Source organism: Microcaecilia unicolor, chromosome 1 (assembly GCF_901765095.1).
Source record: "Microcaecilia unicolor chromosome 1, aMicUni1.1, whole genome shotgun sequence".
NCBI lineage: Eukaryota > Metazoa > Chordata > Amphibia > Gymnophiona > Siphonopidae > Microcaecilia > Microcaecilia unicolor.
The window spans coordinates 621990459-622007370 of record NC_044031.1 but is presented as its reverse complement, the minus strand read 5'-3'; the positions used below and the strand labels follow the sequence as shown (position 1 = coordinate 622007370).

General features: G+C 44.8%; 1 protein-coding gene across 1 annotated transcript in view; it reads right to left on the bottom strand.

Moving 5' to 3' along the window:
- The window catches only part of NRBP2 (nuclear receptor binding protein 2), a 247184-nt gene extending 234582 nt beyond the window's left edge, over positions 1-12602 (bottom strand). The window contains exon 1 of the mRNA XM_030220357.1: positions 12342-12602. Coding sequence (XP_030076217.1) covers positions 12342-12452 — 111 coding nt within the window. The 5' untranslated portion in view covers positions 12453-12602. The remainder of the gene's footprint in view (positions 1-12341) is intronic.
- Positions 12603-16912: the final 4310 nt, after the last annotated feature.

Below are 16912 nucleotides of genomic sequence, written 5' to 3'. Positions count from 1 at the left end.
TATCTTGTTGGGCAGACTGGATGGACCATACAGGTCTTTCTCTGCTGTCATCTACTATGTGTGTTACAGCTATAATTGAATATCTTCAATTAAATCTATTTCTTCTGTTTGTGAAGGAGGCCTGTATATTACACCAATGTAAATACATTTGCCATTCCCTTTTTTCAGACTGGCCCACAGTGCCTCTTCCTTACCATGTAGGTCCTGCAAGTTTGTGGCTTTAATATTATCTTTAATATATAATGCCACTCTCTCTCCCTTTCTTTCTATCCTATCTTTCCTGAACAGATTATAGCCCAGTATAACTATATTCCAGTCATGGTTCTCTGTGATCACCACTAGATCCAAAATCAGCCTCTTCCATCACAGCCTTAAGATCTAAAACCTTATTTCCCATAATTTCGGATTGGTATTTACTGATTTCCAGACATTGCCCCCTTTTTCCATTTGTGTAGAGGTATTTAATGCTTCAGTTACCTGGGGGCTTTGATCACCCTGCCCAATGATTCTAGTTTAAAGCTTTCTTCAGTAGGTTAGCCAGTCTGCTGCTGAAAACACTTTCCCTTCTTTGATAGATAGACGCCATCTCTGCTCAGCAGCCCTTGGAAAAGCATCCCATGGTCTAGGAAGCCAAAATGTTCTTGAAGGCACTATCTGCACAGCAACATATTCATCTCCAGGATGCAAGCGTCTCTGCCTTGGCCTTTATCCTCAAAAGGGAGGATCGATGAGAACACCACCTGTGTACTTGCCTGCTTCACCCTCTTTCCTAGAGCCATGAAGTCACTTCTGATATATGGGAGAGATACCTAGCAGTATTATTTGTGTCAAACATGGATGAGAAGCATTGGAAAAGGCTTGATGAGTTTGGCAAGCTCTCTTTAACATCTTGAATTTTAGCATCAGGCAGACAACATACCTCCCAGGACATCATGTTTGGTCTGCAGATGGATGACTCTGTACCCCTCAGAAGAAAATCGCCAACTACCACTACCTTTCGCCTCTTAGTGGTTACTGATCTATCATCTTTGGGGATTTCAAGTTCCGATTCCTTCTCTTTCTGGGTTGTTCTCATCTCCTTCCACTTCCAGGGCTGCATAGCGCTTCTTCATTTCAAGGGCAGGTGGAGTCATGGTATCAATCCTGCAGGTTCTCGTGATCTGAGTCCAGTTGTCTTCTTTCAGCACAGCTCCCTTCTTCCCCACTGCTGGAAATCTTGATGTTTCATGAAACATTAATTGCTATATTTCTGATTTTTATGGATGCTTTTCAACCTTGCTACTTCCTCTCCCAATTCTTTCACGTCTTCATGAGGGATTCAACCTGAAGACATCGTGCACATGAACCAGCCCCTCTCCTGGATCATATTTTCTGTCTGTACAGAGGCAGAAGCTGTAACTGGGACACAGCTTTGGCGACACAATGTTTCCCAGCCGTATTACAGTTGAAGTTTTGCTGGACTGCTACAGATCCCTACACAGAAACTACACCACTCTAGCAGAATACCTGAATTCAATCACACACTACATAACACAGACAAACCCTCAACCAATGGCACAGCTACGTGGGGCCACAGGGGCCTGGGCCCCCCAAATTTCCTCTGGGCCACTGGTTTTGCTGGTGGGGTCCCAACTCCCACCAGCTAAAGTGTTGTCCAGTGCCGGTCTTCCAGCGCCACCCCTCGTTGCCTGCCCTATTCTGTCTTCCGTTCATGTCCAGCATGCTCGATTTCACTAAAAGGAGAGTGCAGAATGTGAGGGGAAGACAGAACAGGGAAGGCAATGTGGCAGAGCCAGAGAACGGCGCTGAACAACGCTTCAGCTGGCAGGAGTTGGGGACCCCCGCCAACCAAGATATTTGCTGCAGCAGTGGGTGGGGAGCGGCAGAGCAGCAGTGGGGCAGTAGACCAAAATGGGCCCCCTCACCTTGGGCTCTGGCCCCCTCCCACTGCAAACTCTGACTACGCCCCTGCTCTCACCACGTACAGAATAAGTTGCACTGCTACAGATCCCTACACAGAAATTGCGCACTAGCAGAATACTTGACCTCAGTCACACACATACAAAACACAGAGAGACCCTCAGCAAATACAGAACAAGAACCTCCCAACTAGAAATAAAAAGCAGCAGCTAAAACTGAACTGGAAATCCTATGGAGTCAGACTTTGCATGCAGTGCAATACTGGAGAAATTGAAACAGAAATGCAGAGTAGAAGAATAGCCTAATGGTTATCAAACTACTGCTCTAGCCAGGGAAGCCTGGTTCAAATCCCACCACCACTACTCCTGTGATCTTGGGCAAGTCACTTAGTCCTCTATTGCCTCAGGTACAAGCTGAGATTGTGAGCCCTCTGGGGACACAGAAATACTTTGTGAACCCAAATGTTTCTTATCTGGAGACACTATTGAAAAGGGTGCTGGTTGAATCCAAAATCCCTTCCTGTTCCCTTATTGAAATGTGCTAAACCCCCATATCCCAAAGCTAACAGAGGAAATTAAAGAATTCCCACAAAAATGAGCAGGAAAAACTTGGTTTCTTGTATCGTGCAACCAGGCAAGAAACCTACAAACCAGCACCAGGGAAACATCTTCTCTGTCTCTACCCTGTAGATTATTTCTTTCATGTTTTTACCTTAACCACTCATGGGCTCTTTTACTAAGCTGTTAATGTGTGGTTTAGTGAACTGTAACATCTGTATACTTTACTATTGTGTGGATGTTTCTGTTCTCTATTTCCTATATTTTATGGGCCATAAACTACATTGACCTTCTTGTTTAGTAAGAGTGATATATAGAGACCCAATAAATATAAACATGGATGTAACCCTGGGTTCCCTTCATGTTCTGTGCTCTTCTCACTGGAGGGCATAGTGGAATTGTAAAGTGTAGTAAGTGGATTGAACTAGGTCCGCCGAGAGGGGTGGGGGGGGGGGCAAGATTCCCCAGGTGCAGTCAAGGGGAGCCCGGTGCCAGAAGGTTCTGTCTCTCTCCTGCTCCTGTGTGTCAGGACCCAGGTGATTGAATTAATGCGATAACCTGGGTCCCGGCACACAGGAGCAGGACAGTGACAGACTGAGGGAGGAGCAGACTTAGGAAGGTGCAGGGGGCGGTGGCGACCCGAGTGGAGGGAGTGGTGGCCTGGGGGGGGGGGGGGAGGGTGGCAGCAGCAGCAGCCCAAGTTCGGGGGGGGGGGGGGGGGGCCAGCAGCCACCCTACCCCAGGCCTGGCTCTGTCTCTTGGCGGCCCTAGATTGAAACATTTGCTCTAGGCTTCCTGCCAGCAGTGGCCACAATGGTACAATCCAAGGCTTTGATCTTGTGACCCAAGACAAGGACCTGGGCGGATGAGTGGAACTGGGAGAGGCAGGAACTCCACCTCCTGTGTCTGATTGATAGTGATTCACAGGCAGTCATAGAAGCAGGCTCCGATTCTTTCTATTCTGAAAGCACCAGTGCAGTCATTTGATGCTGTCTGAGGAGTTCAAGGAAGAGGTACAATAGGGTATCTCCAAGGGCCAGAGGACCTAACACCACTCCAAAGGTATCCTCAGTTTGATGAGGGAAGTGAGGGGATCCAAAAGAACATGCCAGGAAGGATTTTATTTATTTATTTATTGCATTTGTATGCCACATTTTCCCACCTATTTGCAGGCTCAATGTGGCTTACAGAGTTTTATTATATAGTCATTCCAGAATATCAGATACAATTGGAATGTATAAAGATTGAATAAGGAGCGAGAGGAAGTTGTTAAGCAGGTTAGTATAGAAGGTGGGTTTTTATAAATATAAGTTGCTTACCTGTAACGGTAGTTCTCCTTGGACAGATCATCTTGCAGCCACACAATTACCGGGACTGTGACGTCATGGAGAGTCACTTCAATTGTGGGGCTGCAAGATGCATTCTGTCCATGGAGAACTGGATGGGTTGGGTGGTAGTTTTGTAAAGCTATGGGTTCTCTTTGTAGGCCTAGTTGAAGAGGTGAGTCTTCAGAGATTCAGGAATCCTGTTTCTTTATGTACTCATTCGTGTGAACACACAAGAAGAAAATGCACCATGTACCAGGGAATATTGTGAAGTAATTCAAACCCTATAAAAGTCACTCAGGACCCACAGAGCAAATCTACCACACTTTAACAGCACTAACATCTAGGAGTCACAAACAACACAACAGACTGATTCTGAGTAATACAACCATACACTGCCGCTCCCACATAACCTAAGAAAAAGGCAGCACCATAAACATCACAGTGGGCACCACCTACTAGAAAACCAAACAAACCAGGTTAGTACAGATCGATCCTACACAGAATCCCTGGTCTCTTTACACATGCAGAACACAGGTCTCTCACCAAGTATAGAATAAATAACTACAAATCAAAAATAAAGCTGAAACCAGGAAGCCAGGTTCTATACACAGTGCAACACCATAGAAATAAAAACAGTGAAGCAGTTGTAAATTTAAAAAACTGACATATTAAATTCACTAACTTAAAAATTACTAAATACCTTTTAAAAATGTCAAATAAGGTGATGCTTTTATGCTGTTTTGACTCCCTCCTTCATTCAACATCACCTCAAGTCAAAAATGTATTAAGCTAGTCCAATAAAAAGTATCTTAGTTTCCACTTTTTTGTTTTATTTTTACTTATTAAACCTTTCAACACAGCTGCTACTTTATCCTAAGTTAAAAAATAAAGAGCTCAGTAGTCAGCCGGCGGTGATTAGTGTTTTCTAACTGCTGAAGACCCATCTCTTTAACACTGCATACCACAAAGATCAACAAATGTGAACTCCTCCACACATATCCAGAATTGTCTTATAATATTTGCTGTTAATCTACTATCATGCTTTATCATTATCATGTTACCCAAAATTCTTCTGTAATACTAAACGTTGACTTTCTTATATATTTCCACTATTTATGATGTATTGTAAGCCACATTGAGCCTGCAAAGACGTGGGAAAATGTGGGATACAAATGCAATAAATAAATAAATAAACCTGGAAATTCAGTGCCGGATCATGTCTGGGCACCAGCATTGAATTTCTGGGTTTGCAGAGCCGGCTAATGCATAGTTAAGTGCGATATTCAGCACTTACCCCTGTTTACTAAACCGCGCTAGCGGCTGACGTGCGCTAATGCCGACACAACCCATTCACTTGAATGGGCTGTGTTGGCACTGTCACGTGGCAGCCACTAGTACGGCTTAGTAAACAGGGTGGTTAACCAGCTTTGGGTTACCACATGAAGATAGGACTGACTTTTAAGCGGTCCTATTTATGCGGTTAACCTGGCCAGTTAAGTGCCGAATATCGCCACTTAACCGTCCAAGTGCTGACTCTGTCCCCCACCCCAGAACACTCCCAAAACAGATGGTTTTCAGTTTACAGCTAACTGGTTATTCTCAGCGGCACTAACTGCACTGATAGAACTGAAAAATGAACTTGCAGAGCTATTGTTTGTAATAAGTAAATTATCTTTAAAATCAAGCATGGTACGGGAAGATTGGAGGGTGGCCAATGTAACACCAATTTTTAAAAAGGGTTCCAGAGGTGATCCGGAAAATTATAGACCAGTGAGCCCGATATCGGTGCTGGGCAAAATGGTATAACAAAATTACCAAGCATATACATAAGCGTGGATTAATGAGACAAAGGGGCTCATTTTCAAAGCACTTAGACTTACAAAGTTTCATAGGTTATTATTGGGCTCATTTCCAAAAGAGAAAAACCTCCAAAAAGTGGCATAAATCTGCACTTGGACGTTCTTCTCACAAAAATATCCAAATTGTTATTTTCAAAACCAATTTTTAGGTGTTTTATTTCTACGATGTCTGTCAGAAGTGCGTTCAAATCACAAGAGGGCATGTCAGGGGTGTGTTAAGGGTGTGATCTGGATGTTCCTAACGCTTGGACGTTTTTCTGCCATAATGGAACAAAAGAAAAACATCCAGGGCTATAAGCTGGACGTATTGGTCTAAACCTGTTTTATTAACGAATAAGCCACAAAAAGTGCCCTAAATGACCAGATGACCACTGGAGGGAATCAGGGATGATCTCACCTCACTCCCCCAGTGGTCACTAACCCCCTCCCACCCCCAAAAAATGTGATTAAAAACATTACTTTCCAGCTTCTATTTCAGCCTCAGATGTTATACTCAGGTCCATTAGAGCAGAATACAGGGCCCTGAGTGCACTGTAGACAGGTGAACCCAGGCCCATACCTCCCCCTACTCATTACACTTATGGTAGAAACTGTGAGCCCTCCAAAACTCACCAGAAACCCACTGTACCCATATATAGGTGCCCCCTTCACCCATAAGGGTTATTATAGAGGTAGGGGTAGTGGGTTTTGGGTGGGTTTTGAGGGGCTCAGGAGACAAGACAAGGGAGCAACGGTGAGATATGTACCTGGGAGCATTTATTTGAAGTCCACTGCAGTGCCCCCTAGGGTGCCCCATTGCTCTCCTGGGATGTCTGTGTGGCCAGTCTACTAAGAATGCTGGCTTCTCCTACATCCTAATGGCTTGATTTTGTGTGTTTCTCATTTAGCCTTTTTTTTTTTTTAATGAACTAAAAAGATAAACGCACAGAGCACAAAAACCTCTAGCAACTAGCCATTTTTGAAAAAAAAAAAAATAGACGTTTTTCTGTTTTCAACACGGCTATATTCTCCACTTGAATTTTGGACGTTTTTAGTAAAATGGCAAAAGTTGGACTTAGATGTTATGAGTGCTTTGAAAATATGCCTCCTAGCCAACATGGATTTAGTGAAGGGAAATCTTGCCTCACCAATCTACTACATTTCTTTGAAGGGGTGAATAAACATGTGGATAAAGGTGAGCCAGTTGATATTGTGTATCTGGATTTTCAAAAGGCATTTGACAAAGTACCTCATGAAAGACTCCTGAGGAAAATAGAAAGTCTTGATATAGGAGGTGGATTAAAAACTGGTTAAAAGATAGAAAAAAAAAAAAAAAAAAGAGTACAGTTAAATGGTAGGTATTCTCAATGGACAAGGATAGATAGGGGGTTCCACTGGGGTCTGTGCTGGGACTGCTGCTTTTTAACATATTTATAAATGATCTGGAGATGGGAAGAACTAATGAGGTAATTAAGTTTGCTGATGACACAAAGTTATTCAAAATTGTTAAATTGCAAGAGGATTGTGAAAAATTGTAAGAGAACCTTACGAGCATCCAAATGACAGATGTTTGCTGTGATCAAATGTAAAGTGATGCATGTGGAAAAGAGGAATCCAAACTACAGCTACGTGATGCAAGGTTCCACCTGGAGTCACTGACCAGGAAAGGGAGCTAAGTATCATTGTTGGTGATACCTCGAAACCCTCTGTTTATCGATCACCTCACCTCAACTTCATGTTTAGGGAAGGCCGAGTCCTAATAGAAAAGGGCAATATACTGCTCACTCCTATGCCAAAGGATACTACGAAAGACATCAAAGATACCTCCAACTACAGGCCAATAGCATTCATACCTCTCATGACCAAAGTAATGGAAGACATAACAGCCAACCAGATAGTTGACTACATAAACAAATCCTCCATATTACATGACCCCCACTACAGCACAGAAATGGAGCTGATCACACTACTAGTGAAATTCAAAAAAAGAAACCTCAATTGGGAAAAACATCCTCCTATTACAGTTCGACATGTCCAGCGCATTTGACCGATAAAATTGGCATCGGAAGAAAGGTGCTCAATTGGTTCAACGGATTCCTAACTACCAATCCTACCAAGTAAAGATGAACTCCACAATCTCTACCCCATAGAAAGCTGACTGCGGGGTTCCCCAGGGCTCACCACTCTCACCAATACTATTCAATCTAACAATGGCACCCCTAGCCAGATCACTTTCCAGATAAGGCTACAACCCCTTCATAAATGCCGGTGATGTGACAATATTCATCCCTTTCAAGAAGAATATATCAAAAATTACTTCCAAAATCTTGGACAGCATAGACATCATGGAAACCTGGGCCTCAACTTTCAAACTAAAATTGAACAAGGAAAAAACATATTGCCTAATACTAAGATCGCTATACAATACTGAATGCTTCAAAATCAACAATGCCTTGGGAACGTCCATCCCAATACGAGACAAACTAAAAATTCTAGGAGTTATCTTCGACAGCAATCTATCTATCCTTCCATAACCAGGTTACAAACACCACCAGGAAAATGTTCCACACTATGTGGAAACTCAAGCGTATATAAAACTATTTCCCCAGTGACATATTCCACACACTTGTCCAAACCACGGTCCTCTCCCATATAGAATACTGCAGTGGTTTCTACACAGGATGCAAGGAACAAACATTAAAGAGTCTACAAACAGCACAAAACACAGCAGTCAGACTTATATTTGGAAAAAACAGTGTAAAAACCAGTGTAATTTTTGGAGTAGTGGACTCGCTCTTTTGAACAATTCGAAAGAGCGAGTCCACTACTCCAAAAATTACACTGGTTACCCTTCAAAGTATGCATATCTTTCAAGATACGCACCCTGGTCCACAGAATAATCTTCAACCTCACTCCAAAATACATGGCAGGCTTGATAGATCTACCATCACGCAACGCAAACAAGAAGCAAGATCCTGTCTAACTTTTCACTATCCCAAATGCCAAGGCCTAAGATACAAATCTACACTCACAACCAGTTTCATATACTTATGCACCAAAACCTGGAACTCTCTACTGAAAGACTTAAAAGGAATGAACTGCCTAACGTCCTGAAAACAACTGAAAGCTCATCTCTTCAGGAAATTCCTTTCCGGCGAAATCACATAGCCATGGAGATCTCGGCCACCACACCACATCACAGACATAATTGGAACGAGGCTCGTGATGACCCTCACAACTTGATACTTGTTGACCTAAGTTAATTGTAAACCACATTGAACTTACCACTAGGTTGGAAAATGTGGGGTACAAATGCAGAAATAAAATAAATAAACAATGTCTTTGTATCGCTCCATGTTGCAACTGCATCTTGAATACTGTGTGCAATTCTGGTCATTGCATCTCAAAAAAGATATAGCAGAATTAGAAAAGGTACAGAGAAGGATGATGAAAATGATAATGGGGAGAGGATGACTTCTCTATGAGGAAAGGCTAAGGTGGCTAGGGCTCTTCAGCTTGGAGAAGAGATGGCTGAGGGGAGATATGATAGAGATCTATAAAATAATGACTAAAATAGAATGGGTAGACGTGAATTGTTTATTTACTCTTTCCAAAAATACTAGGACTGATGGGGGGGGGGGGGGGGCTATTAAGCAGTATTTTAAAACAAACCGGAGAAAATGTTTTTTCACTCCACGTATAATTAAACTCTGGAATTCATTGCCAGAGAATGTGGTAAAAGCACTTAATTTAGCATGGTATAAAAAAGGTTTAGATAACTTCCTAAAAGAAAAGCAATATGTCATTAAGATGGACTTGGGAAAATCCACTGCTTATTTTTAGGATAAGCAGCATAAAATCTGTTTTACTGTTCTGGGATCTTGCCAGTACTTGTGATCTGGATTGGCCACTGTTGGAAACAGGATATTGGGCTTGATGGACATTCAGTCTGTCCCAGTATGGCAACGCTTATGTATGTTCTTATGCTGAAAATTAGTGGTTAGCTCCGAACAGATGATTTAACTGGCTAAAAGCCGATTCTGGACAGTTAAATCGTTTTGAATATGAACTCGAAAATTATTTCTCATATATATTTCTCATATGTTTAATGTTTCTAATCATGTTGGTCCCAGACATTGGTTACTATTTTCCTGTCTTCTCTTAACTCTCTTTCCAGGGTCTCCTATTTGTCATTTTTCTTTCTCCCCATCTTCTTCACCTCCTCAATTGCATCCATCTCCGACATTGATCTGTTTCTTCCATTTATTTTTCTGCTTTTCTGTCCACTCAAACTTCATTCTTTCTTACTATCCAGTCTTCAGTCTCCCCCTTTTTACTGCATTGACCCAAAGCTTTATGTCTGTTTTCTTCACCCCAGCCTTGTCATTCCTCTTCCTCTCATTCCCTAGTCTTTCACCAACTCTTTCCTCTCTCTCCCTTTCCATCCAGCATCTCATCCCTCTCTCTTACCCTTCTGTTCAGCATTGCCCCTTTTTCTCCTTACTCTCCCCTATCCAGCATCACTCCTTTCTTCTTACGTCCCCTGTGTCCAGCATCTCCCTTGCCACCATATTCAACCCCTATGTCTAGCGAAACTCTATTTACATCCCCCATGACCCCAGCATCCTCTTCCGTTTCCCACCCCAAGCCAGTGTATCCCTTCTGTCACCCTACTCCCCTGCCTGTATCCATTCCCACCCCAACTTACCATAGTCCCCTTTCTACCCCTCTCTCATGACCCAGAATCATTTCCCCCCTCCCAGCATCATCTGTTGCCCACACCCTTGCAGCATCTTCTATTTTTCCCTGCCCCTGTATCTTCTGATTTTCTCCCACCTCTAGTCTGGCATCGTCTGGGTTTTTGTTGTTGCCTCCCGCTACCTTCACTGTTGCCACTACCTGGGATCTGTAACAGCAAAAAAACAGAAAAGAGGCGAGGGGTCAATTGCCTCTGTGTATACCACTGCTGGCTCTGCCGGTCTGGCCCCCTCTGCTGTAGATTTCTTGCTTGGAAGGGGTGGGACCAGCAAAGGCAGCAGTGGTGTATAGAGGACATAGCCCCACACCTTTGTTTTCTGTTTTTCACCAACACACATCCTGGGAAGGCAGAAGCGGAAATGGCAGAAGGGAGGGGGTTGTGGTTGGGACTGGGAATCTTAGCCAGCCCAAGCCTCTTATAAGGTGTGCCTATGAGTACTACTACTTATTTCTATAGCGCTACTAGACGTACGCAGCGCTGTACACTTGAACATGAAGAGATAGTCCCTGCTCGGCAGAGCTTACAATCTAATTAGGACAGACAAACAAGACAAACAAGAGATAAGGGAATATTAAAGTGAGGATGATAAAATAAGGGTTATGAGCATTCCTGCACAGGCTCAATGTAATCACCTGCAACTCCAAGTGCCGATCATATTTTTGTGTGCACGCTATAGCTGCTACCAGTGCAGACCCGTGTGCATATGCATCCAGTGTGCCATCCTATGTTACGTGCATTGATCACAAACGTTTTTTACATGTGTATTAAGAAACCGAGCTTTGAGCTTTAGTGCTTAATTCTAGCACATTAATCACTAGGCATACATAAAATCTAGATAAAGAAGGGAGTACGTAGTCAATCTATCTCATGATACTTGACTTCACAAGAGATACATCCTTATTCAAACACAATGGTCTAATTAATCAAAAGGCGCTTTAATAGGCTCATCAGATCAGCGTGTCTGCCTCTATAGTGGCCAATTATGAGACAAGCATGTTTAGGAGGCAGTACCGCAATCCTCAGGGGTCGATGAGACGGTACTGCCTCCTAAACATGCTTGGATAATTCTAGCACATGGCATTCTGCAGCAGTCCCTTAGATTGTGACCCCACTGGGGACAGGGAAACCTAGTATACCTGACTGTAACTCTCCATGAGTTGCTACTGAAATGTATGAGCTTAATGTAAAAACAATGCCTCCTGAACCAGCAAGTAGCTCTGAATGAGGTGCCTCTGATGATAATCAGCCCAGGAGCACCCCAGTTCACCTACATTCAGAACACAGCTGAGACGCTTTGACTTTGGAAAGCAATTAGGTGCTCACAAGTCTGAAAGAGCTTCGTTTCTATAAGTCTGAGTTGCTTGACAGCAATTAAAACACCACAATGACTAAAAAAATAACCATCTTGTAGCTAGAAATAAGATACGTAGTCAGGATCCAGTATTTATAGGTCGCTTATATGGTAAGCACGCGATCAGCCACATCCTCTTTCTTCCTTTGCTGCCCCCACCCCACCCCAAGACAATTCCCACTTAGTTTCCATTCAACATCCTGGGTACAATTCTTTGTCCCAAACCTTGTAAACTCTAAATGTCTGATCCCTTCTCAAGCTCCCCTAAATCTCATAGCCCTACCTTTAACTCATTTCAAGTTATAAGTGGAAGGAGGAGGAGGACACATAGAGAGACCCTGTGTTGAAGACAGCCCCTGACCATGGGTGCAGCTCAGTCTGCTGACACCCTGGGGACCTCACTGCAGCCACCCAAGTGCCTTGAATTGGGCACAGCTCTGGAAAAGGCGAGGTGGCAGCATAGGAATGACACAGAGATGGCGAGAGATCTAGCAGCTGCTGCCCATTTGCTGAGCCCTTCGCTTTGTCCCTGTCCCTCAGCGAGGGCTCTGCTGCACCCTGGCAGGCTCCTGGAGGGAGGTCTCTTACCTGTTGCTTGCGTTTTTGCCAGCGCCCACAGGGGCTCTCTTCCAGCACATCACACTCATCCTCGCTCTCCTCTTCCTTGGACCTGTTCCTTGGCTTCTTCGAAGACGCCATGGGGCACCAGAAGGAAAGCAAACCGGCTCTGGACACAGGAGGAGCGCCGTTTGCAGCCAGCCAGGCAGGGGCAGTGGGGCAGCAGCACCCGCTGCTCGGTCAATCTGCAGTTCCCGATAAGAGCGGCGGCCACTCCTTCGAGCAGCAGCACTGAAACTCCGCCCTCCCTGGCCAGCCCGGCCGGCAGCGGGCAAGTCACAGCCCACAGGAATGGCAGCGATTTCCTCTGCACGCTGCGAAGGGCACGGAGAGAAGCGGGCTGCTACACCCTGATCCCCAAATCCCAGACACACCCTGCTCTACAAATAGCAGACACATACTGTCCCATCAAGTAACCCCCCCCCCCCCCGTCTGAGTAACAGATTCGCACACTGCCCCTCCCGTAGTAACACTATCTCACTCTGCTTCTGAGTAACACAACGGCACACTGCCCTTCCTATGAAGACTGTCACACCCTGATCCCAAAATATCAAAATCATACAGTCCCACCAAGTAACACTGTCACCACCCTCTCTTCTTCTGGAGTAACACAACCGCACACTGCTCCTCCCATACTTAACGCTATGGGAGGAGTGCATCCAGCATAAGAAACACACAGCTTCTGAGTAACACAATCCCACAGGGCCCCTGCCACATAACCATCACACACTGCATCTGACATAAAGCACACACTCTTTCTGCTGTAATAAAATCACACACTGTCACCAATATAACACAATCACTTAATCCCTCCAGTGTGACTCTCCCAACCCATCAGTGTCACAAACTGATCTCAGTGGAATAGATACACATTGCTTCAGATCAGTGTTGTACTAGCGTATTTGACACCCGGGGCCGATCATTTTTTTAACACCCCCTCCTCTATATGAAAATATTCTTTTTAGTAATAATCCACCAGTCACACAACAAGGGTGTACCTAGGAAAGGCAGCATCTTAAACACTGCAGTGAGCACTAAAACATCAATACACCCATTGCAAAACTAACCAAGACATTAGTAAAAATGATCCTGCCAACAGAAAACCATGTCTTTTTCACAAATATAGAACACCGATACATCCTCACCAAGTATAGAATAAGTAACCATAAACTAAAATTAAACTGAACCCTCAAGAGGCCAGATCCCGCATACAATGCAACACCATAGAAACAGTGATGCATGTCATAAATTTGAAAAACTGAAAAATACCAACCACCACTTTACAAATTAACAAATAGAAATAAAACAAAAAAATAGAAAATAAGATAATACCATTTTATTGGACTAATACATTTTTCAATTAGCTTTCAGAGGCCAAAACCTACTTCCTCAGGTCAGTACAGTATACTGCTGTTACGGTCCTGTCCTGACCTAAGGATGGAGGTTTTGGTCTCTGAAAGTTAGTCAAAAATGTATTAAAATTAGTCCAACAAAAAGATCACCTTATTTTCATTTTCTGTTTATCACCACAGGCACAATACTACTTTATTCTAAAGCAAATAAATCACTTTTTTTTCTACCTTTGTCGTCTCTGGTTTCTGCTTTCCTCATCTTCTCTTCACTCTCTCCCTTCCATCCACTGTCTGCCCTCTTCCCCTTTCCATATGGTGTCTGCCAGCTTTCTCTGCCCATTCCATCCACTGCCTGCCTTTTCTTTCCCTTCTATCCAGCATGTGCCTCCCTCTCTCCTTTTTATATGATGCATTCCAGCATCTCCCCTTCTCGCCATCTTTCTCTCTCCACTCTCTGTTCCCCCATCCATATCCATCTTATGCTTATCTCCTGTCTATTTTAATTTTTTCTCTCCATATTCACTGTCATTCCATCTTACTCCCTCTCTCTCCTATCCATAACCTCCCCTCTGTGTCTCTGTTCCTATTCCCCTATGTTCTGCATTTGCTCTGTGTCCCCATCTCTTCCCACGTTCTTCACCCTTCTTTCTCCCTCTCTCCTGCACTCCAAACCCAGGGCCAGTATCTCTCTCCCCCCTGCTTCATAGTACTGCTTATTGTTCTCCCCCTCCCATGATCCAGCCTTTTCCCAGTCTCCTCTCTGTCATGCATCCCACCTTTCTCTTCCCTCCCCTTAGATCTAGACTAGGATCACTCTCACTCCTTTCTCCACCCACCTTTTCCCATTCCCCTTCCATTTCTTTCCTTCCTCTCTCCACCACCCTTTCCCCTTAGGTCTGGCATCACAGTCTCCATCTCCTCTTCCCCTTAGATGTGACATCACATCCTCCTTTCTCCACCCCCCATTCCATTTGGTCTGGCTGGCATCGCTTCCTCCCCTCCCCGGAATAGTGCAGTATCGCTCTCCCCCTCCTCACTCCATTCCTGCTCCACTCCTGCACGTCTTTAAACTTCGAGGCTTCTGGCAGCAGCATCAGCAATGTAAGCGCTGCCTTCTGCCTGCCCCGGAAGCACCCTCTATACAGCTTCCCGCGTAGGCGGGACGCTATCCAGAGAAGGCTTCCGGGGCTGGCCAGAAGCCTCGAAGTTTAAAGATGTGCAGAGTGGGGCAGACGTTGAGCGAGAAGGGGAAGAGTGATACCGCACTATTCGGGGGATGGAGGGGGGAAGGACACCCATGCATCACCGCACCGGGGGGGGGGGGGGGGGTAAAGACGGCAGCACCGCACCAGTCGAGGCGGGGGGAGGAAGACGTCCATGGCAGCACCCCCTCACAAGCTGCACCCGGGGCGGTCCGCCCCCACCGCCCCACCCTCGGTCTGCCACTGCTTCAGATGTAACACAACATTGGCACCAACATAACACAATCCCACACTACTTTGGCCTAAAAACCACACATAACCCCCAAATAACACTGCCACACAATGATCCTAATGCAACAGACACACACTCCTCCCCACATAACACTTTCACACACTGATCTCAGTGTAATGCACTACTTCCAAAGTAACACGGTTACACACTGATGCCATTGTAACAGATACACATTGCTTTAGATGCCACACATTGCTTTAGATGTCACACCACCACACACTGATCCCAATGTAACAGACATACACACACTAGTTCCAATGTAACACTATCACACACTGATCCCAGTGTAACAAACACACATTGATTCCAACTTAACACTGTCACACACTGATCCCAATGTAACAGACACATGCTGATTCCAATGTAACACTCATACACACATAGATTGATCCCAATGTAACAGACATACATACACACTCACACTGGTTCCAATGTAACACTGTCACACACTGATTCCAGTGTAACTCTGACACTGATGTTGGTGTAATAGACACAGAGAGGTCATTTTCAAATGGAACTTAAAAGCGTAAGTAGATGTATAGAGAGGGACATGTTTTCACCAGCACACACTCTACACGCGGTGTTGCTGAAAATATGCCTATTCTACATGTGTACCTTGGGTTATTTAGGGTACATCCAGGGCTGCCAAGAGGGGGGGAGCGGGGGAAGATTCCTCGGGCCTGGCCTCCAAGGGGGGCCCAGCACTGGCAAGGCTTCTGGGAGCAGGCAGAAGGTTCTGCTCCCTTGGTCTGTCTCTCTCCTGTTCCTGTGTGTTGGAACCCAGGTGACTGTGTTAACGCAATAACCCAGGTCCTGGCACATGGGAGCAAGAGAGTGATAAACCGAGGGAGGAGCAGATGCAGGAAGGTAAGGGGAGTGGGTGGCAGCAGTGGCCCAAGTGGAGGGGGCAATGGCTGTCGTGACACCGCCCTGGGCCCAACTCTGTCTCTCAGTGACCCTAGGGACATCACTGGACAGTGCCCCCATATAACAATATCACACACTGCTTCTCAGGGTTGGTTGCCTTGGCCCAGGCCCTGGGTCTTCCCTCTTCTACATTCCACCCAAAGGAACTTGCAGGAGAGAAGGTGGGAGGCAGTAGAGGAAAAACCTGAGGCTTAGACAAAGGCAGTCTCTCTTCAGGCTACTACTACTAATCATTTCTATAGTGCTACTAGATGTACACAGCGCTGCTGCAGCTGGCAGCTCGCACACAGTTTACAGGATGGCAAAGGGGGGAGAAGAGGAAAAGAAGTATTGCTGGACCTGCGGGGAGGGGGTTGTAGTGTTTTCAGCAGCAGACTGGCTAACCTACTGAAGAGGGCTTTAAACTAGAATCATTGGGGCAGGGTGATCAAAGCCCCCAGGTAACTGAAGCATTAAATACCTCTACAGAAATGGAAAAAGGGGGCAACGTCTGGAAAGCAGTAAATACCAATCCAAAATTATGGGAAATAAGGTTTTAGATCTTAAGGCTGTGGTGGAAGAGGCTGATTTTGGATCTAGTGGTGATCACAGAGAACAATGACTGGAATATAGTTATACTGGGCTATAATCTGTTCAGGAAAGATAGGATAGGAAGAAATGGAGAGAGAGTGGCATTATATATTAAAGATAATATTAAAGCCACACAATTGCAGGACCTACATGATAAGGAAGAGGCACTGTGGGCCAGTCTGAAAAGAGGGAATGGCA